General features: G+C 45.0%; 3 protein-coding genes across 3 annotated transcripts; 1 reads left to right on the top strand and 2 right to left on the bottom strand.

The window, feature by feature from the left end:
- best1 (bestrophin 1) lies at window positions 1–3,974 on the bottom strand. The gene is made up of 9 exons (XM_069708092.1): window positions 3,823–3,974; window positions 2,910–3,004; window positions 2,545–2,778; window positions 2,175–2,329; window positions 1,985–2,062; window positions 1,584–1,736; window positions 1,408–1,488; window positions 1,167–1,318; window positions 1–1,078 (listed from the first exon to the last, which is right to left on the bottom strand). Exons 1-9 carry the CDS (start codon window positions 3,972–3,974, stop codon window positions 1–3), a joined length of 2,178 nt encoding a protein of 725 aa, XP_069564193.1.
- Window positions 3,975–8,803: 4,829 nt separating this feature from the next.
- rab3il1 (RAB3A interacting protein (rabin3)-like 1) lies at window positions 8,804–13,986 on the top strand. Its single transcript, XM_069708264.1, has 9 exons — window positions 8,804–8,976; window positions 9,115–9,210; window positions 9,639–9,716; window positions 9,969–10,205; window positions 11,660–11,788; window positions 11,880–11,992; window positions 12,645–12,744; window positions 12,844–12,910; window positions 13,057–13,986. The coding sequence occupies exons 2-9, from the start codon at window positions 9,181–9,183 to the stop codon at window positions 13,140–13,142; spliced, it is 840 nt and encodes a 279-aa protein (XP_069564365.1). The 5' UTR covers window positions 8,804–8,976; window positions 9,115–9,180; the 3' UTR covers window positions 13,143–13,986.
- A 1,522-nt stretch (window positions 13,987–15,508) lies between these two features.
- On the bottom strand, window positions 15,509–21,421 carry epx (eosinophil peroxidase). Its single transcript, XM_069708262.1, has 17 exons — window positions 21,353–21,421; window positions 21,185–21,266; window positions 21,002–21,092; window positions 20,701–20,876; window positions 19,973–20,105; window positions 19,746–19,875; window positions 19,473–19,679; window positions 18,427–18,793; window positions 18,171–18,331; window positions 17,824–18,082; window positions 17,583–17,753; window positions 17,237–17,474; window positions 16,939–17,150; window positions 16,685–16,849; window positions 16,142–16,225; window positions 15,922–16,018; window positions 15,509–15,689 (listed from the first exon to the last, which is right to left on the bottom strand). The coding sequence occupies exons 1-17, from the start codon at window positions 21,368–21,370 to the stop codon at window positions 15,632–15,634; spliced, it is 2,649 nt and encodes an 882-aa protein (XP_069564363.1). The 5' UTR covers window positions 21,371–21,421; the 3' UTR covers window positions 15,509–15,631.
- Between the last annotated feature and the right edge of the window lie 271 nt (window positions 21,422–21,692).

Genomic DNA, 21,692 nt, shown 5'->3' with positions numbered 1-21,692 from the left:
TTAGTCGTGCTCCCTCCCTCCTGCCGCCTTTTTCACCCCACCGTCCACCAGAACGCCCAGCAGGTCCCCTTCAGCCAATGAGATTCCTGAATCATTGGGTGAGTTTTGCTGATTGGTTTCTTGCTGCGATGGCGCTGAAGTGGAAACTGTGTTCATGTTGTTGCTCAATGTGCCGTTGGTGCCCCCACTGCTTGCCCTCATGTTAGTGCTTAAGTTCCCGTGGTTACTAAAATTACTGTGACTTGCACCGTTATAGAGACTTCCTGTCGTGCCAGCACTGTTAGTGCTTGTTGCATTAATGCTGCTAGAGCTGCCGCTGGGATTACCGGGATTTGGTGCCGTTGTGCGAGAGGGAGGAGTGAACGAGAACACCCTTTCTCCTCCGCTTCCTGCGGTCCGAGCACTTAGGGGTCCTGGCTGGCTGTCAGTTGACGGGAGGGTGTCCAGAGTGAGGTGGGGAGGGGGTGGACGGCGAGACAGCAGGCCTTGTCCCGGTCTGAGTTTAGATATTGGACACAGTTGAGGTGGCGGGTCGGGGAAGGAGAAGGTCGGGGCACTCTGCATCTCGCCGTCCTCACTCAGCCAGGGGAAAGCAGAGGACGGTGGTGGGGGGATGTGGTTGGGAGTGTCAGGGGGTAGGAACTGTGAGCCCACCATTGGTGGTGCTAGAGAGCTACAGCTGCGATTCCACTCATTTTGTGTTCTCCGGGCGGGTCGAGGGCGGGGCACCGCAGGGGGCACGCAGTGGATGGGTGTTTGTGGGCAGCTGTAGAAACCTGGTCTCTCATACAAGGGAATGGTGGAGAAGGCGTAGTCTGGATCTCGCTCCTGGTTCAAAGGCTGGCGGGCTTGACTTGGATTGGACGGTGCCTCTGGGTGCAGGTAAAAGGGGAAGCGGCTTATTGGTGTTCCGGGGCGCCGGCGCAGGAGAGAGACCCGCGAGGAGCGAGGGAAGTTAGGGGACTGGACACCGAGAAGACGTCCGAGCCCTCCAAGCAGCGGGGTAGAGTAGTTGGCTTCCTCGTGTTCTTTGATCTGCCCCAGATTAGACTGAAACTCCATCTCCTCCTTAGGAACACTAGTTCAGATAAAGCAGAAGGTTAACCACATGTTAAGCACTGTTTTTTAAAAACTGTCGGCCAGCAAATAAAATAAATGTGTTAAACCTGATATCGAGGGCCGAGCCCATGAAGGAGGGTTTGCGATGTTCAGCACTGGCAGTAGTGTAGGGAGGCTGCGGCTCTGACTCATTCCAGTACATGTCCCTCTCAACCAGTGGCAGGCTGTCGTACATCTCATCCACAGACAGCAAGGACACCTGGGACACAATGAAAACCACTGCCAGTCAAACAAGACGGCCACCATCAATGGTCAATAAAAAGCTCATAGTTTGGTTTCGGTCCACACCTGCAAATTGCGATCGACAAGCCAGTTGGTTTCAAAGTCATCGTCGTCTTCACCAAAAGGATTTATGAGTTGCTCAGCCACCTGAGACAATGAAAACACAAGACCACCTCAATGAAAACGGACAACCGAAAAGAGTTTCTGTGTGATAATCACATAAACAATCAGCTGTGCGTCACCTTCAGCCAACCAACATAGAAGAAAAACTGCAACAGGGTGAATACAGGCAGGTAGAAGTCCAGATCATGACCAGGGTATCCCTGAGTCGGGTCCAAGAACTGACGACCAATCAGACAAGCCAGGAAGAAGCTGTAGACGGCCACTGTCGCCACCTAAATTAAAAGACATTAGTCAAGTCTGGCAGCGTATCACGGAAACCTGAGTAACATTCACAAAGTCTGTGGCTGAGTTGTTTTATTGGTCTCTTTTATAGTTTTTAGGAGCCTAATATCGTCTTGTCTGTCGCAATCTTTCTTTTTTTTTTTTTTTTACAATGAATAAAAACTACTTAGTCTGTTTGTTCTACTGCCAAGACATCTGCTATATTTTAGCTACAGAAAGACTGCAGTATCAACCAAACCTGAGTATAGACGAGAGGCAGACTGATCCAGTCATAACCGTACAGCTTCATACACTTTGCCCGTAAACTATTCAGCTCCTGAACAAAGAGAAAACAGCATGTCATGCAAATCCAGGACTTGTTTCTGGGACAAAATTCCCTCAAAGTAAAGAAGTTCAGGCTCTTTAGGCCTGCTGACATGAACACCTACAGTGAGAATGGCTGTGAGTGCCACGTCGTTGTTGATGCGACCCTCAGTCCGAGATCTCAGAGCCAGGCTGACGAACCACATGCAGGGCACCCAGAATTTATTATGTGGAGAGGGCAAATCCTCGAGGTGCCTCAGCTCTTCTGATGTAATCAAACCTGAGAGGAACAAACACAGCGTGGAGATCAAAGCAGTCAAAGGATGTTTGTTGCCGTGTTTCGTCCTGGTCACCAGCCAGAACTCTCAGTCATAATCTCAGTCATTATGTCACCAAGTAGTACGTGTGCCGCACAAATAGTTTAGCCAGCAGGTTTTGGATGGTTGTGTGAAATTAGCAGGACCAACAGCAGTGAGTTTCATCGCTGCGTCGTACCTGCCTGCACCAGATGCTCCATGGTGGGAAACCTCTTGTAGACGGCTGTGCTGACAGAGCGGTAGATGAGCACTCCTGAGAGGTTGGCGTACCGCATCAGAGTCCGGCGGGTCATCCTGGAGGCCTCGTCAGCTCCACGAACGTGAGCTCCTACAAGCGCCGCCAAACGGTCTGGCCAGGGTACGTTCTCAAACTGACCCCACCAACGGGACACGACCAAGGTCACATAGAAACCTAGTAAAAATCATTATTAAGTAAGTCGGTGTAGAATTAGATGCCAGTTTTCAGTAACGGTGTTCAGAAACACAAGAAGTTCAATTCAATTTTCAAACTGAAAAGTAGGAAAACAGTCGGGTGCAGCTCACCCAACACAAACGACACAGGGATGAGCTCTGCATAGCGGTCGCAGTATATTGACAGCTTCTCGAACAGCCTCTTCTGGTCATCATGTAACAAAAACCTGGCGAAGGAAACATCTGGTGAGTCCGGTATCACTCCTAAGTGCGTGACACACCTGTCAGCTCACCGCGGGACACAGTGTAAGTGTCATGTTTGGCCTCTTGTGAACAGTACGGTGCTACCACAAACCATGCGGTTAGGTTTAGGGAAAAAAAAAAAAACTCCTTGGTGAGGGTTAGGAAAGGTTTCTTAAAAGAAATCCACATGGCTTTCTCACACACTTGAGTCCTGGTTTCCCGACGGGTGCTTCAAAGCTGTGCTTCCCAAAATGCAGGTTGGGACAAGCCGGATGTTACTGGAGCCAAATTCACTTTGTGAATACATGAGTCTGGACACGCTCCATTGGGAATTGTTTCCAGTCTTAGCATCCTACTGGGCGTAGACCTCGGGTTCATTTTGAAATTAGTGAAGCAGCTTTTAACCAATCGGCTTTGACATATGCATCAAAACAATAACACAGCTGCAACAACCTTTCGAAAGAAAATACTTGACTTCAGCGTCATCGCTCTTAACCACCCACACTGGTCGCCGATTGGTCCGCTTTTCAGAGTGGCTGTGTAAACATGAATGTGAACACAGTTTCTAGACTATGATCACTGTGATTTTCTATCACTTTTCTCAAACATCCAATACAAATTCAAGTAACATCTGATTGCCTTATCTGATCCCCTGAAGATGACTCCTAGACAACCAGCCGTCCCCAGACCCCAGTTTGGGGACCACAAACCTCAATGTATTAAACTAATAAAAACAGTGAAAAACTGTTATTGTCCGCAGACTGCCGGACTTGAATAGTTGCTATTGGAGTTCAAAGATTACCTGTAAACAATACTGAAAAAGTAGTAGAGCAGAGTGAAGATGAGGAGCTCTCTGTAGAGCAGTTTGTAGATGCTGCCTTTCCATCGCAGGAGCAGGTGAAAGAAGGTCCCCAGACCTGCATCAGCAACTCTGCGGGAGTATGTCACTGTCATTGCTGCCGCTGCTGCTGCTTGCTGGCCAACTTGCTGTCTGACTGTAGCCTGACATGAAGGAGACCAGCGTGGTGTTGTTTTCTGTGCTCTGCCGGAGCTCAGCTTCAGCGATCAGTCTGGATCTCATAAGGCCAACATCGGTCACATATCTACAATAATCAAGTAAAACAAGACATGAGGTGCAACTCAGATAAGTTCATTATTGTATGACCCACAATTTAGGATTTAAACATCCCTGTTGAGCACTGTTCCCATACTAAATCAACTCAAATTAATATTTATTTTCTACTTAAATATTAGTTGAATTATTCATTTTTCTCATTATATTGATTGATGAAATATGGCACTACCTCTGAAGGGAACTTTGCACAGCTAAACCAGAGGAATGAAAAATCTGAAGGTCACAATAGGTCAAGATTTCACACTTACCACTGAAAAGTTCTGGCCATCGTACTCTCTGTGGCTCGAGATGTGTGGCGGCAGCGTCCAGCGAGAATGTTGGAGAAAGGAGAGCAGGAAAAGAAAAAGAGAGCAAGGCACTCCTAAACCTCCGGTCACTTGATGTGTTAATCTGTTTCTGCAACAAAGCTGCATTGTGAGGGCCGGGTCCTGTTAATCTGAGCAAATCTGAGGGCAGAAGAGAACCCACACTGCCACAAATAGGCTGGTTAGAGGCATGAATGCTTAAGATCAGGAATATGATTCACTGAACCAAAAAAAAAATTCATGAAAGTCTGATTCATCGTTTCAAAGTTTAACACACATGCTTCTCTCTACTTCTTCCTGTATCAAACACACACGTCTGGACATATTCCCATCTCTGGATTTGATTTTTTTTTTTTCCTCCATTTGAAGCAGCATTCACTATTTCATCCTGCAGACTCCCGGTCAGGTGTGTGCGGCGCCCCCTGCTGGAAAGAATGTGTACAGCTGAGTGGTTACTGGTCAGAAGGTGTTAGTGATTAACCCTTCCTGTCTCACCAGGAGGCCAACAGCAGGGCGAAGTGCAGAGTTTGGTGAACTGAGCTCTCAAGATCAAAGCCGAATTTCTGATGTTTTTTCAGATTTTTGGTGCACTGGCAACAACCGAGAATCACTTTTGTCCTTTGTGGTGAGTGTATTCTATTTGTTTTTTGCCTTTAAGGCGTCCCAGAGTATACCTTTATCACACTCTGCACGTGTGTGATACTCTTCCTTAGTTATGTTTACTCTAAATAGCTCAAAGACATAAATTCCTTCAGCATGACAACCTGCAAAGAAAAGAGCCTGACCTCATCTAGCTGTGCAGTATTCAGAGAGGAAAGACGTGTTTTAGTTATAGTTTAAACTCATCACAGGTCACGGCTTGTCCTGCGGAAGACTGGATTAACTTTGAGTTTTTGTGTGATTTTATGTTGCAGTATGTAACTCTGTCTTTTCTGTATCTTAGGAACTGAACACACTTTTACTAACTAGATCTTTACTGAAGATATCCAGCAGCTTCTGATGAGTCTCTGCACTGCCTGAGACACACATGGATGCCTTCGAGGGGATTCACAGTGTCCAGATTTCCTCCTCTCCACCTTCCTCAACTTCATCGAGCCCGGGATATGAAGTCCTCACGGTGGGGAGGTCTGGAATAGCAGTATACTCCTCTGCAGTGTTTTTTGGGACACCTAATGTGCCTGTAGTAACACACAAGTCCAGCCCAGTCACTGAGGAGGGAGGCTGTGTTGTTGGACGGTAAGTGTTAAAGATGAGTCTGATCTGACCCTGCAGTGGGGCAAACATCAAAAAGTGTTGTTGTTTAAAAAGGCAGCCAGAGGGTGTGCTGTGTTGTTAACTTTATGAAATTAGCTAGATGCCTTATATTGAACACTATACTACACGCTTAAACAGAGCTTTAAGGACATTAAGATAATGCATTATATTTGTTTTCTGCACAGAAGACACATGTTTGTATCTACACTCCCAACAGTCTGTCAAAGACTCTTCTGCCCAAATCCTCTGGAGATATTTGTTTAATTTAGCATATTATCAAACAACACAAATCCTTGAGAAGAGGTGGTTCTGTTGGTTCAGTCCAGCTCCAGTATTAAGAAACCTGCATGAAGAATCATCTGAAGTTTACAGGGCCGATGAAGTATTTCGCCGCTCTCTCACAACTCCTGCTCTTTGTAAAGGAGTTTCCCTTTCAGGGTTGTTGATGCTTTCATCTCTAACCATCACGTCATGGCGTAAAGTCTTGCGGCATGTAAAGTGGCAAACAAATGTCTATATTTATTCATTGGGTAAACTCCAACCATCTTAGGCACGCTTTGCATGTCACCGCAGCACAGGCCAGCACACAGATGCAGATGTAGAGCTGCGGCTGGAGGCGTGTGGCGGTCAGACCAGGACTTGTTTTGATTTGACTTTTGGTCTCTAATAGAGGCGACAGCAGAGATCGGACAGGAAATGAGGGGAGAAGTAGAGATGAACCCACACAAGGCATGCTGAGATTATATGCAGGGTGTCTTAAACTCCTGAGTCACCAGCGTTCCCAGAGGAGTCTGTGACTTCTCAAGAGTTTCAAAAAAAAATTAAAAAAAAATCAGATCATGTGTCCACCGACAGTCATTTTTACACAAACACAAAATATGAACACAAAAGTTTGAGGAATCTCCAACACACACCTGGACAAGTTCACATCGACTAATTCTAGAGGTAAGACGTTTTATGTCATTAAATATATTTTAATACTCATTTACTTTTTGATTAATGTTCATTTCGGTAAAGTGTAAATTATCATCTCCTGTATGATTGCAATACTCAAGTGTTTTTAATATCTGTTTATAGCAGAGTGTCTCCAAAAAAAAAAAAAAAAAAGCAGCCCTGCAGCCCTGAAAGCGCCAGACTTGATGGTTGCTTAAAAATATATATATATATATATATATGTGTAACGCCACAAACTAAACATCTGGCCTTGAGAGGTGCTCCATCAGGCAGGGCTGAGCTCTGGTAGGACTACATGCTGCCTCGGCTCTGTGTCCGGACAGGATATATGTGTGTGTGTGTGTGTGTGTGTGTGTGTGTGTGTGTGTGTGTGTGTGTGTGTGTGTGTGTGTGTGTGTGTGTGTGTGTGTGTGTGTCTCTCTCTCTCTCTCTCTCTCTCTCGGGGAGTGGATGCGCTGTCATGTGACCTGCAGAAAAGAGGGCAGAGGCAGAGGAGACACTCGTTTTTCTTGCCTGGAAGTAATGAGAAGAAACTGACCAGATATTTTTTGTTAAAATTAACCTAAACCGGCGTTACCCCTGAGCGTCATCGTTTTGTGGCTGCTGCTGCTGCTGTTGTTGTTGTTGTTGTTGTTGTTGTTTGTCTACGTCAGCGTCCGCATTCCTGCGCTCTGATTTAAAACGTCTGGGATTAGTTTCACTGAAACTCGCCAGCGTTTGCTCGGTTTGTACAATATTTGTACATTTAACAACAACAACAACAACAACAACAGCAGCGGCGGCCGCGGGAAAGTGGAGGGGGAGAAGCTGACGGACACACGGACAGGAGGGGAAGGCTGCTCCGCTGTCCCGGACGCTGACAGGGTAAGAGCGGATAGAAAAGACGAGACCTGTCCGTGGTAAAAAAAAAAAAATTAAAAAAAAGTTGTAACGGTTAGCTAACAAGGCCAGGCAGCTAAAAGCCTGCTCATGTCTGCTTTAATTTACCTGCTTTGACCTGGACTTTAACCGCAGCTTGGAGATGGAAGTTACTGCGACTAACAATGCGGGCTCTGGTGCTTTGAATGTTGGGATTGTTGATGCAGTATCACAGGGAGACAAAACTGCGGTCCGGGGTCCCTCCGGGGTCTGAAGCGGTTTTTTTTTTTTTTTAAATTTTTAAATATTTTTTTTACAGCTGTGAACATCACGTGAGACACACCAGAGTTGGAAAGAGGATGTTTTAACATTTGTCGGGCGTAACTTCTGGTGTAAAAATGAAGGATAAGCAAATATTTTCTTGAAAGATAGATGGAAACACGTTATGTTGACATGTCGGAGTGGAAAAAGCGCAGATGCAAATAATAAAACGCATGAAGTCTGAATCTCATTGAGCTGCTTCATGGTCGGGGGTCTGATATTGTGCAGGCTGGCTTCCTGTTACACTTTCATGGCTCATTGGGACATTTCATTACATTGGAGCCGTTGTTAATGTTAGTCTCACAAATGTCACTATCAGTCCATTAGTTGATCCACAAATGAATCAACTATTTTCATAATCTATTAATCATTTAGTTGCTAAAATAATTATGATTAATGCTAAAAATTCTCTGATTCCTTTGGTAAATGTTAATATTTTCTGGTTTCCTTTAGTCCTCCGTGATAATAAACAGAATGTCTTTTGGTTGTTAACTTTTGGTCGGGAGAAAACGGGACATTTTAGGCTGCACCTTGGGCTTTGAGAAACAGAAAGAAAACAGATTGATCGTTAATAAAAAATAAAATAAAAAAAAGAATCATAATTTGCAGCACTAGTCACCACTCGGATGTCTGCTGTGAAAAAGATGTATAGATTCCAGTTGTTTTGTATGAATTACACGGATCACGTCAACATCCAGCGGTGTTGTGATGGAAACTATTTCACTGAAAAGCTTGAATACAACAGTATATTATAAATAGATACCAGTGGATTAGCTTTGTAAACAGGGTGGGCTACTAACTGGACACACCTGTCAAGGTAACGTGACTCAAAGCATCACTGACTGCATCCTCCAAAACCAACATACGGCTGAATTGACGCCTCTCGCTGTCACAGTTTTGACAGAAATTGTCGTTTGTGTTGATGATATGTTTTTGTGTCGTCCTGTGAAGGTTGGTAGATCTGGATCCAGAGTCCAGGGTGGAGGGAGGAGGCCAGGTGGGGCCCACCTCAGGCAGAGGTCATGGCCAGCTCTCCCGGCTCCGCAGCTCCTCGCTGGAGATCAGAGAGAAAGAAATTAGAGAAAAGGGGTCAGAGATCCTCAGGGAACAACTGGACGCTGCAAAGAAGGTGTTGTAACCTACTTTCTGCTCACACCCACAGACACACAAAAGATAGTGTGACCTGGAAGAAAAAAGGAAAAAAGTTGACGAAGCAAATGTTCTTCCTTGTTAATGTGGTTGTGACATTTTCTCCTGCACATCTCAGGAACTGAAACTAAAAGACAAAGAGTGTGAGCGTCTGTCGCAAGTCAGGAATCAGCTGGAGCAAGAGATGGAGGAGCTGACCGCCAGTCTGTTTGAGGTCAGCAGTAATTGTCACTCTCTGCTGAGTCCACTATAATTTTGACAGATGATGATGATGATGATGATGATGAGGGAAGCGAAGTTGTGCTGTCAAAAGTCACAATCTTATTCAGTCTCCTTCCCTCACTGCCAAAACAACCAAGTTGTAGCAACAACTTCGATATAATTAAACCTTTTCAGGCAACATGAGCTTGTCTGAAAATGGATGCCTGTGTATATATCCAGTAAACATAAAGCAACATTAAGATTAAATTAAAAGGATGTTTCCGTTCACCTGAGTATAACTTGAATATTCACCCCCTTTTTGTTCTGTTTTTAACTGTTGAGTGTTTCCCTTTGTTCACCAGGCACTCACTAACTCTGTCTCTGCGCTGAGCAGGTAGTCGCTTTATCAGATGTCCCATGTTCTGATCTACTTTTCAACAGGAGGCTCACAAGATGGTGCGTGAAGCGAATGTCAAACAAGCAACAGCAGAGAAACAACTGAAGGAGGCTCAGGGGAAGGTGAGTGAAGTTGTTTGACTGTGCGTCTTAACTTCTGTTAAAACAGCTGAATGAGTCTCAGGACACTTTGTCCTTTAACAATGCCTGCGTGGCACCTAAGCTATTTCTGATTCTACTCTGATTTGTGTTTAAAAAAGGCTTTTAATCAAAGGTTTTTATTTTTTATTTTTAGTATAACGGTTATCTACAAACAATGAAAAGACATAAATAGCCTTCTTTTTTTTTTTCTTTCTTTCTGTGTCTGACTTCCAGATTGATGTTCTGCAAGCGGAGGTGACGGCGCTCAAGACTCTGGTGCTGACGTCCACACCTTCTTCACCAAACCGCCAGCTGCATCCCCAGCTGCAGTCTTCAGGCACCAGGGGAGCGTACAAACATGTCGGGGGCCACAGCCGCAACAAGAGCGCCAGCGGTGCCTTTCCATCCTCACCTGGAAAACCAGAACCGTCATCAGTAACCATTCAGCCTGCGGCCAAAGAGGACCGAGAGGTAACCTGGTAGCCTTCAAGTATGTTTCTGTGACGTCTGGATTCCTCTTCTTGCGGCTCTTACTGCGTTTTCCAGTCACTCTTCTCTTTGCTTTTTGTTTTTCCTGTCTATCGCTGCTAACCTCTCCCCGACTTGACCTTCCTGTCCGTGTGTGGCGTCTCTTCCTCTCTCAGCCTGCCGCTCCGGCTCTCCTCTCTCTGATTCTCTGCCTGGTTCCTGGCCAGGCTGTCAGTGCGGCCCATGACCCTGATTATTGGCAGGGACAGGGGGAAGGGCGAGGCACTGACAGCAGACAGGTAACTTCCATCCCTTCAACCTGACCTCATAAACCTTTTAATAATCAGCTGCTGGCACGGTTTTCTGTAATGATCCGTATTTATGCACCCGTGGCCGTATTTTCTTCCCCAGAGGTCTAAGTGGTCTCCGTGAACCTCAGAGTATGATCAGTCCAGTCTGACGGCATCTTAATCCAGTTCATCAAAGACAAATTGACCAGTCAGGAGTATTGAATCTTTTTCTGTGTGGCTGTAAGATGAACATGAGATGAGCTAGCCAGCCATCTCTGTTGAAAACATCACTAATAATTACTGCTAATATCAGTCTGTTAAAGATATAACTGTATTTGTGTCCGTGTCTGACAAAAAGGCAAAAAAAAAAATTGCAGAACAGAAATGGCAATTTTCAACCATAAAATGTCTTTCTCAGTACATATCATGGTTGTGATTTTTAAAACATATCTTGGATAAAGCCTCATCAAAAATGTTTATCGTGTGTTTAATAATCAAAATGATACACTGCTTCATCATATCAGCTTTAAAAAAAAAAAAAAAATCTGTCAGTCTGTAGGCTGTAGTGAGAGTTGGTTCTTTTAACTCCATCTCATCATTACTGGATACCGAGCATTTCTTCATACTTCCTTCAAATCCCTGTTTACACAAGGAGCAGCCTGGATGGAAGTCTTACTTTGAAAACATGTTCTTTAATTGTCTGAAAGTCTACAGCGGGGGGCAGAATATTTATTTTGAATATTTGAGGAGGTGCTACAGACATTCTAACCACCAGAAATGCGAACAGCAAGATGTTCCTTTCAAATGCAGAGTGTCTTTATGCTTCTTTCATGAAGTGTGCGCACAGCTCCTCTCTGGATTTATAATGATGTTTCTACAACAGCCTTTTAAAGCCATGATTTGCGATGCCTGTCCTGAATCTAGTAGATAGTGAAGTTCCTAATTCAAATTTTATATTTAATTGTTTGTAAGTTTATTGGTCGGTAATACCACAGATTTGAATATATATTGTCGAGCTGCTGGGAGGTCAGATTCTCCTTGTACCAGACTTTTTTTTAAAAAAATTTATCCTTCCAGAGCAGAATTCAGCCAGCTCACCTTGTCTTTGTGGATTACTTTTGGTCATTTTCCTGACAGAGTGAATGATGGTTTGTTTTCTCTGCGCAGATGGACTCGGTTCTGTTTGCAGAGTTTTTGATGTGGAAGGAACATTCGAGTCTGGACCGCTCCTCCGTCTTCCTGAGTCGTATTTACAGAGAAGACATCGGACCCTGCCTCTCCTTCACCAGATCGGAGGTCAGACTCTCCCTGCTTCTCTGTACAGTCACCACGCTGATGCATTTGTGTTGAAGTAATGTTTTCATTTAGTGATTGCTGTTGTCCACAGTTGTCCCAGCTGGTTCAGAGCGCAGTGGAGAACAACTCTCTGACTATCGAGCCTGTGGCCATGTCGGCTCTACCGATGGTTAAAGCCTCGGCTGTAGAGTGTGGAGGTCCTAAGTGAGTTAGCACGTCTATACTTAACTGTCACCCTGTCCTCTGTTTCACCACTCACTGCTACACAATATGGTCAATTCAACACTGAACAGTCACTCTTATTTGGTTTTGGTTCCTTCACTGATGATTTATGATCGTAGCTGAAGCCTTTTCACTGCCTTACCTTGTATCTGAGAGTGGTTTAATTCATGGGCACATTTCTAATCACTGTCTGATCTAAAATCTTTTTTTTTCAGTGGCTTTAGGGCTGCAATAGAGACGTAAGTCCTCTCAGGAGCCAATCATCCATTCAGCTTTTCACTAACTCATTACTGTGGCATGGAGTGAAGTCTGTCTATCCAGATGTGTGGAGAGTTGGAAACAAATCTGCAAATGAATGTGCTAAATAAGATCCTGCATGTGTCCTGGGTTTACATTATTGCACCCTCCAACCATTTCCTCTTGCCTCGTCTTTCTGTGACTAACTCTCTCTGATCGTGCACCTCTTCTATCCTAAAGTGTGTTTCCACCTGGAACGTGCTCTGCTTCATTCAAAGTTCAGATATTTAGGTTTCTTTGCTGAATACATGAAGATCTGTAACTCGTTTAATGTTTGCTGTCTGATGATTGAGTGTATTCATGTGTATTTTTTACCACTGATCTTCTTCTCTTGCAGAAAATGTGCGTTAAGCGGCATGTCACGGCTCTGCCGACATCGCATTAAACTCGGCGACAAGGGGAGCTACTATTACATCTCTCCATCCAGCCGAGCGCGGGTAACGGTCACTTTTCTTCTGTAACCTTCATTAGAAACACTTTTGTTGCTGCTGTTTAGCGCTGCTACATGTGGCCTTGTCCTTGTTTCACCTTTCTAGATCACAGCTGTCTGCAACTTCTTTACTTACATCCGGTACATCCAGCAGGGCCTGGTGAGACATGATGGTAAGTTAACACGGACAAACTGCACGTTTGCATTTGAAAACTTGTGAATTTATTTTAGGTCTTCGTTGTCTCTTTTGGTTCTTGCTTGCCAGCGGGGATGTTTTCCTCGGCAGCTGACATTTTGTTCTTTTGTTGTCCTCGTCCAGCGGAGCAGATGTTCTGGGAGGTGTTGCGCCTTCGCAGAGAGATGACCGTGGCCAAGTTGGGTTTCTACCACACCGACCAGGGCTAGAGGACCCGACAGTGCACTGAACCAGCCAACAGGGTGCCATGATCCCAGGACCTTGATTACTCAAGAGAAGTCTGGGGTAACTGTGGTCACACACAGGTCTCAGATCAGTTTTTGATCAGGTTGTACAGCAGTAGTGCTGCAGCAGCAGAGGTCAACCAACAAGGGAAACAGAAAGTGTTCATGTGCCACTTTATGAAATGCAATGAGACAATTAGAATAAAACCAGCAGGAAAAACATAAAAACAACATGGTGGTGAAGATCGTGTTACTCCCAGAAATGTTGAATGTGTTTTTCTATTGTACCACATGCCAGAAAATTACAGTACCACACAAAAGTTTGGGCACCCCTGCTCATGATTTTTGTTCCCCTTGATTAGATGATGAACTGATCTCCAAACGGCATGAAGTTAAAGATTGAAAAATTCTTTGCAACATTTTAAGGAAAATTATTCTAGTTTCCAAGTAAAAAAAAAAGAAGGGGTCACCATGTAAATGTTTGGGCACCCAAAGAGATTTGAGCACTGAGATAATCTTAATAAGATTATTAGGCCTATGGATTGTTCACCGATGTTGGTAGGGAGGCAAATCTGAACTCTTCATAAATACTCAAACCTTGTCCCACCTCCTCCTGAGCAGCTGCCTAGCTCTCTGAAATGTAAAATGAAGGTTGCCCACAAAGCAGAAGACGAATATAAAATATAGCAAAGCATTTACAGGTAGCTAGAGGACAGGTAGTCTTCAGTTTGTAATAATTTTTTAGAAATGGCAGTTAACAGGAAGCATGGAAGTCACACTGAGGTTTGGCAGATTAACAGTGAAATAATAGTTTAATAGTTCTCAGTGAATACCAGTTCTCAGTGAATACCAAAGTATTATTGCTTGAAATGACCGTCCCTATTATTAAGTTCTGACCATATCTGGGTGCCCAAACTTTTTTGTTGTTGAAACTGTCAAAGATAATAAAAAATTAAAAAATTAAAAAAACAAGTTAACTTTCTTTGACGTATTAAAGAAATATGTCACCTTTATCTTTATCCCTTTTGGTAATCAGGTCACATTTCACTTGCCTTGCTATGCGTGCCATGTTTCAGGTATTAGTCTGTTGAAATCATGAGTAGAATGGAAGCAGATACAGTCTTTAGTTGTTGTTTTTTTACCTCAAGTATTACAGCTATGTGATGTAATAGTTGTATTGTTTTCACAGAGCAATGATTTGCATTTCTTTACTTTTACATGAATACAATGTTGTCTCGCATTTCTGAGCTACTTTCAGTCATTAGCTCAAACACCACACCCAAGACCTTTGAGTCTTAGCATGGCCTCGGTTTTATTGATGCACTCTTGCACTTCCTGTTCTGGATGCCTTGTATAAAAACACAAAGCAGTCACCTTCAGCCTCTTGCAATAAACAGCTTCATGTTAGGCCTGTACCTAATAATCACATGTATTATTAATAAATTAATGATTACACCTCCTCACTCAAAATAATGAGAGCTTTACAGTGTACACAGAAAATAAGAGCTTTGATACAGGTGATTGTAATATGTTTCAACTGTAGTTTTGCACGTATGCAGCAAAACAGTATGTACATACAGTTAAAAGCCATAAATGAATTTGCATGAATGCAGAACTTAGCCATATTACACAATGTATGCTGGTTGTACCTCATAGTATAGATTTATTTTTAAAAGCTTTTTTTTTTCTTTTTTACAGAAAAATCTTCTGCAAGTAAAAAAAAAAAATGAAGAATATCATGTGAGAAAGTGCAATAACTGTTTCTTAGCCTTAAGAAGGGCTTTGAGGTTCCTAACCTCGGTATACTGATGATTAACTGTAAACACTCCAATAAACACAAGGCATTGTAGCCCAACTCTCAACCTTTGTACTGTGTGTCATTTACAGGTCCTGATTGTACAAAATCAGATGAGTCATCGCTGTAATTAGTTTAAACCCCGTACAACCAGATGACACGGCTGTGTTTCACTCAGGCCATGCTGCTGATCTGTTCGGCAGTTGCCCAACAGGTTTTTTTAAGCAGGAAACGGGCACAGTGATACCTAGGAAATACTGAGACCACGTCCCGCTCAGAGGGGCTTTACGGTCTGAAAATCTGTTTTTGGAGCAGACATTCCAGTAAGATTTCTAGTTTCCGGATTGAAAAGAGTTCTGTAAGCCTCTGTTTTTCTGGCCTAGTACAGATTTAATAGACCTTAATAAACAGTTTGACTTGGAGCCCCGTCAGACTGAGCAGTGTTGTAATGTGTAGTCAGAGGACAGAAGATGATGTCATAGGTAAACACGGCCCTGGTATCTACATCAGAGGTCAACAACAGCAATACTTATGAATGAAACATGGGTGTGTTCGGATGCGTGGCTGTTATAAATTAAACAGACAAAACATTCTGCTACCGTAGTGAGTTAAGACAGCTCGGAGGACATTAAGATATTTATCAGAGGAATATCAGAACAAAAACTGACCAAAGGTTTGATTAACTTTTCTCCTGGCAACATCTGGCAGTGACCAACTCTTCTGTCTTGGAGAAATACCTGCAAGGAACAAAAAAAAACAACAACACTTATTCTTATTGAGTCGTGTTTTTATTGTTCAGGGATGAACACTTTCTACAATATGCATTTTACGTGTTATTCCCCTAAATATGCATAGCTCTACTAGGCACTTATAAATATGTGTTTGTCTTACTTTTAGGCTGTCGCGACATCAGTCATGTCGTGTTTGTATATTGTATGTGGATATTGATTTCTGCCTTCAGTGGCTCACCTTCGATAACAGATCATGATCATCCCCAGCATGGCCGTGCCGCCAATCACCACGATCACTGCGGTGACGATGGAGACGGCGGACAGCGAGGAGGGCTCTGGATCACGGGAAGAGATATTAGAGCTCAGAACCGAGACATAACAGTCTGTATGATACGTCGCACATGTCAAAATGTATGAAACAACAAGGTAACATGGGTTTTCAATAGATATGAACCAACCTGAGCAAATAAAGGACCCTGGTATGTTGAGACACTCCAGGTGTTTTGGACAAGGAGAAATCAGGTCTTCACATTCATTGATATCTGCAACAGTCAGCCAAAAACAAAACATATGAATGAGAAATAAAGTTTGCATCCATACGGGGTTTTTTTTACAGTTGTTTTACGGAAATCCAATATATATGCATACCTATTAATATAATTGATTAAAGTAAACAGTGAAAAATGTTTGAGAAATGGAAGACAAGACAATTACATCACAACGTTTATTTGGTAGTAAGTGGTGAATTCCATGACGGAGAAATCACGCGATAGTATTGAAATGGATCTTGTGTGACTGAAGCTGCTGTTTCCAAGTTCAAGAAAGAACTTTCAACTTGACAACTGACATTTGAAGAGTTTTGAGTCTCATCACATTTTCAATATCAGCACAAGACGATATCCAGAAGAAATTCACCTTTGAAATCACACCGTGAGAAATACTGAGAAACATCACGGTATGTGTTCAAGTCATGGCACCAGGCCTCTGTTTAGCCTCAGTACCTTGACATGTTGGGGGTGCGGGGCTCCACTGCTGGCTGTTTGGATCACAGCTGATAGATGAAGAGCCCAGCAGCTTGAAGCCAGAGTGACACTGATAGACAACCATGGAGTTACAGAGCAAAGAGTAGCCGGATTGAATCCTGGGTATCGGGCCGCAGCTGGGATCTGAGGTAGAGAGGTCAGTGAAGGAAAAAAAAAAACAACAACAACCGACAACCCTGATTTCATACTCGGCATCTTTTCCACCTCCTCACCTGCGTCCGGTTCTTTCCAGGGGCTGAGGTCGAGGTGGGGGATGAGCGGGTGGGAACAGGCCAGCATGTCCTCGGGGCTCTCAGTGCGTGAGAACGGGTCAGCGGGGACGTGGATGATGTGGCTGTTGTCACAGATGATGCGGGACAGGGAGACGGTGTGCAGATTTCTCCTCTGGTCGCTGGTGAACACTCCTTCCCTCTCCCACCAAAACCTTTGGAGGCAAAGTCAGATTCAGATTTCTGAGCTGCGCGAGTCATAATAGTCATAACTTTGATTTAATCATTATTTCAGCTTCACCTGTCCCCGTCTCGCAGCGCTCTGAACTGTCTGGCCAGCAGGCAGGACAGCAGCGGTCCCACTCGGCCTCCAGGCAGAGCGGGCTCAGAGATGGCCCCCATCCACACATCGATGTTGTGCGGGGTCCCGTATAAGAGCTGGAATTTGTGTGCCAAACTGAAGTTACTGAGAACGTTGGCCAGTTCTGACGTAGTGTTGGGAACAGAGAGGCCACAGAACCTTCGCCACGAGCTGTATCCTGTTGGCATGAGATGAACCGGGGTGGGGGGGGGTGGGGTGTTAAAGGTCCGGTGAAGGAACTGCTGATACTAAAAGAAGAGCATTTTAATAGAAGAAGGCTCGCTACCGGGCAGGCCGTGGTCCCGGCCCCTCTGGAGGTTAAGGGCCCCGAGGTCCAGAGGCATCCCTCCCTGTGCCTGAAACAGCCTCTCTGTCAGCTCCTCCACCATCATCTGACCTGGAGTCTGCAGCTTGGCTGGAGACAGCAACAGGCCGCGCAGCACGGGGTCGATACCGCCTGAAACGCCGCGAGGAAATGAAATACACAAACACAAGGTAACACATGCTATCACAGCGTCCTTCTTTACCTTCCTGCACAACCCTCCACGAGGCAAACAGCGAGTGATGCAGCGGAAGCGGCGGATACTGGGAGTCGGTGGTGTATCCCGGTCCCAGCCTGTTCACCACGGGCTGCACCGTGACGTGAGCAAAACGAAACGCAGCAGTTGCAAATATGTTAGCAATGCTGGGATCCGCGTCTTGATCATAACCCTGGTAGGGGGGCACCAGACGAGACGTGGTGCTCTCACCGAGGACCCGCGGCAGGTAGTGGTCCCACGTCAGGATCTGGAAAGATAAAGAACACGGGTCGGAGCGATGAGGACGCCGACAGAGGCAGATGTGACGACCGTCCGGCCGAAGGTGCAGCTGATACCTGGTGAACGGCTCCTATGATCTTGCGGGCCTCCTGATAGAGGGTGTCGGGGCTCCAGTGGAGGTTGAGCAGGTGCAGCTCTTTGACCAGTCGGTTGTGCTCTCTCAGAAAGAGCGTGTGCAGCGCGATCAGTCCCAGATGTTCGTTGGCTCTCGAGTCACCTGGGAAACGTGAATCATGAGCAAAGGCAGCTGCACTTAGGGCCTGTCGAGAGGAGAGGAGAGGACAGGAGAGGAGAGGGGTTCACTGCACTCACCAGCTCGAAAGCAGGATGTTGCGTTCTCCCTGCGCGTCGATCGGTCTGATTCCCCTGAGGTGGTGGAGTTGCGGGGGCCGCAGGGGTCCAGGTGAGCCTGCAGGCGAGGCAGGAAGGGCATGTAGGCCAGCTCTTGGTCTGAGTGCTGCAGGTTGAGGGACATGGAGCCCAGAGGAGAGGAGCCGTTTCTGAGAGCGGAGGCCAGGCTGGAGGAGCTGCCGTACACCATGCTGCCATCTACGAAGGAGGTGATGGCGTTGAGCTGCTCGCGGTGGCGATGAGGCAGAACTCCAGCACCGCAGCTGGGAGCAGAGCGGAAGAAAGGCATGCAGCTCTGGACGCCGTAACGAGGGTCGGACAGGGGGATCTGGGAAACGGAGTCAGGTGTTTTACACAGCTGCTGATGTGGAAAAAGAGATGCTCACATTTCAACCAGTTATTATTTTTTTTTTTTTACAGTAATACTGGACGGGAATTAAAGAAAGAAGAAACTGTCATGAAAGTATTGACCTTTTCTTTCGAAGTGATTTCATTGAGCAAACGACAGTGTGAAACAATCACGTCAACTATTTATAAAATATCTTAAAAGAGCAAAAAGCATCTAAGTTGTTGTTTCCCCAATCTGAAAAGAGGTTCATCTGTTTTATTCTAAAATACACACTACTATCTTGAGAGATGTTGTAATGAGGTATGTTAAAAAGGATTACAACTGCCTTTATTCTGGCTCCGTCCTTACTATGACTTTCTGGCTGACAATAAACAAGAATTCTTTCTAAATAAAACTTATTTGAAATATACTTAAAAAAAAACAACTTAACATTGGGATGTTTTCTTTCCTTTTCAAAGCATAAAATCATTTTATAACAGTTGCGAGTCCTACGACAGGTCGCAGGAAAACATTGATTTGCTTTAAGGTGTAATAATGGAACCATTGTCTTAGAGGGTAACAGCCAACGACTGATAGAGTTTGCAGGTCATGTTCACAGCTTTAGTTAAAAGTACACACATTGAATTAAAAACCACGGAACACCGACAGTGAAGCACACCTGTATGGGGTAGCAGGGCGTGTCCCGGTTGCAGGTGTGAGTGCAGTCAGCTCCGGTCTTGAAGGCGGCTGTACTCGGGCTCTGAGGCGTTAGCACCATGTCGTGGTCTATCCACTGACCCCAGTCCACCAGCAGGTGGGACAGAGTGGAGTCCACGGAGATGTTATCATTGTGAGTGAACAGCACGTCCTGCGACACGAGCCTTACCTGGACAACAAACAAAGGTGAGGAGTGGTGGGGTTACAGCAGCCGACGGGACGGAGGGAGACTTACTGGAGGCAGGCTGACGTTGTGGTAGGTGCGTTTCGGGTCCCAGCCTCTGGGCGACCCCCACACGTCCTCGTACTCTGGAGGCAACCAGCGGGAGTACGGGATGTTAGCAGCCCCCCATCTGGGATGTTGTCTGAACAGGACGACAAACACAACAGAGAGGCGGTTACCTTCAAACAGCAACAGTCAGCGCTACTATGTCCCCGCATTTTCTTAATGTCAGCTCTGACCTGTTGTTGCACTCGCCTGTGATGGATCTGTAGCGCTCGGACAGACAGTCAGTCTGACAGGTGGGCGTCTGCAGCTCAGCGGAGCAGCCGGTCACCTGCAGCAGATTCTCCACATCTCCTTCACTTAGGAGCTCTGAGGGAGAAAAACAGTAAACCCAGTAAAAACCCAAGAGATATAAATGATACTTAGTAAGAGAGAGAGATATTTTGTTTAAGGTAACCTCCTAAAATTTTGGTTATGTATTTGTATGTCACCTATGGAGGTGGCTGGGACCTCCATTGGACTCCAGGAGTTTTCATACCCTCTATCAAGTTTCAGTTACCAACAGAATCGGAAAATAAATGTAACTGAAAACTGCAAATTCACAAGAAAACTGTGTGACTGAATATTAACAATGTGCACAAATGCTGCAAGTTTCCACAGTTCTTGCAGCTTTTTTGATTTTTTTTTTGTAAAAGTGACGTAGCTGAGTGGACACCGAGGGGGGGGAGAATGAATTACAGCTTTTCTCAGTGGCTCTCAAGAGTTGAGAATAAAACAAGTGACAGAGTTTTAGAAGAGGTTTAACGTGTTAAACTGTACCCTGAAACAAACCGAGAGTGTGTAAGGTCTATAATTAACTTCCTGTTTAATTGTTCATCAGAAAAAAACTATTTTGAATGGGATAAACAGTCTGACCTGCAGGTGCAGGGACGTCTCTGTGTCGTGTTACAGCGCTGTGCAGTACCGTAAGGGTTGGGCTGCGTCATGGTGGTGGTGTAGACCATCTCTCTGATCAGCTCCACCGTGTTGTCCAGCAGCTCAGCAGCCCGGATCTGAATCCTGGTTCTGGTTTCGATCTGTTTAAACTGAGCCAGCAGGTCACTGGGTTTCAGAGCGCCTTCAGACAAAGACTTCTTCACCCTGCCAACGGCGACAGCTTTAGTCTTTAGTGCCTCACAGATTTAAAAAGGTGATTTTGTTGTGGTTCAGCATGGTGTGAAGTATTTCCAGATCCATTTTTAGATCAAATAATAAAGGATATTTACCTTTCACTTGTGCGGGCGTAAGCAGCATCAGTCAGCTGGATTGCCCTCTGAAGAGCCTCGTCAACATACGCAGACCCCAGAAACACCGTTGCTGAGATTACCACAAACATGGAGAACATGGGTGCAGTTAGAAAGGCTCTTAAGTGCCAACTCCTTTCAGTAGTAATCAAAGAGAAATCCTACCTGAGGTGTTGTCAAATACTTTGTTCAGTGAGGCATGTTGAGGGAACGAGAGCAGGAAGAGAGCCAGTCCAAGCACAGACACCTGAAACCAAAAGACATTTAACTGAATATCTTAACTAGAACGAGGCAAACCGACGCGTGAGACACATCTGAAGGAACTAAACTCACCATGAGTGCTGTTTCCATCTAGATCCTGTAAAGGACTCCCTTCAGGTTGAGAAAACAAATCACAGTGGCAGTATTTTCCCACTGTGCTCACTTTGACTCATCTTGAGAGGCAGCAGGTGTTGGTGCTCGTGTCTGCCTCCAAGTGTGCAGGTTGCTATGTATACACTGGCAGCGGGGCCAACTGGTATGTGCAGAATCCCCTTATCTGTCCTTCTGGTGACAGCGAGGCAACATCAAACGATGGACTCACCGCCTCGACCAAATAACCTTTAAAAATCAAATTTACTTCTGTCCTCTCGCCCCTGATGAAAACCCTCTGTCAAATCAGTATTTCAAATAA

The sequence above is a fragment of the Brachyistius frenatus genome, unplaced genomic scaffold (genome assembly GCF_029030835.1).
Source record: "Brachyistius frenatus isolate BFR_SWC_R1_liver_20210118 unplaced genomic scaffold, ASM2903083v1 Contig_74, whole genome shotgun sequence".
Classification (NCBI taxonomy): Eukaryota; Metazoa; Chordata; class Actinopteri; family Embiotocidae; genus Brachyistius; species Brachyistius frenatus.
The sequence above is the reverse complement of the archived record's forward strand: the minus strand, read 5'-3'. Positions and strand labels throughout refer to the sequence as shown.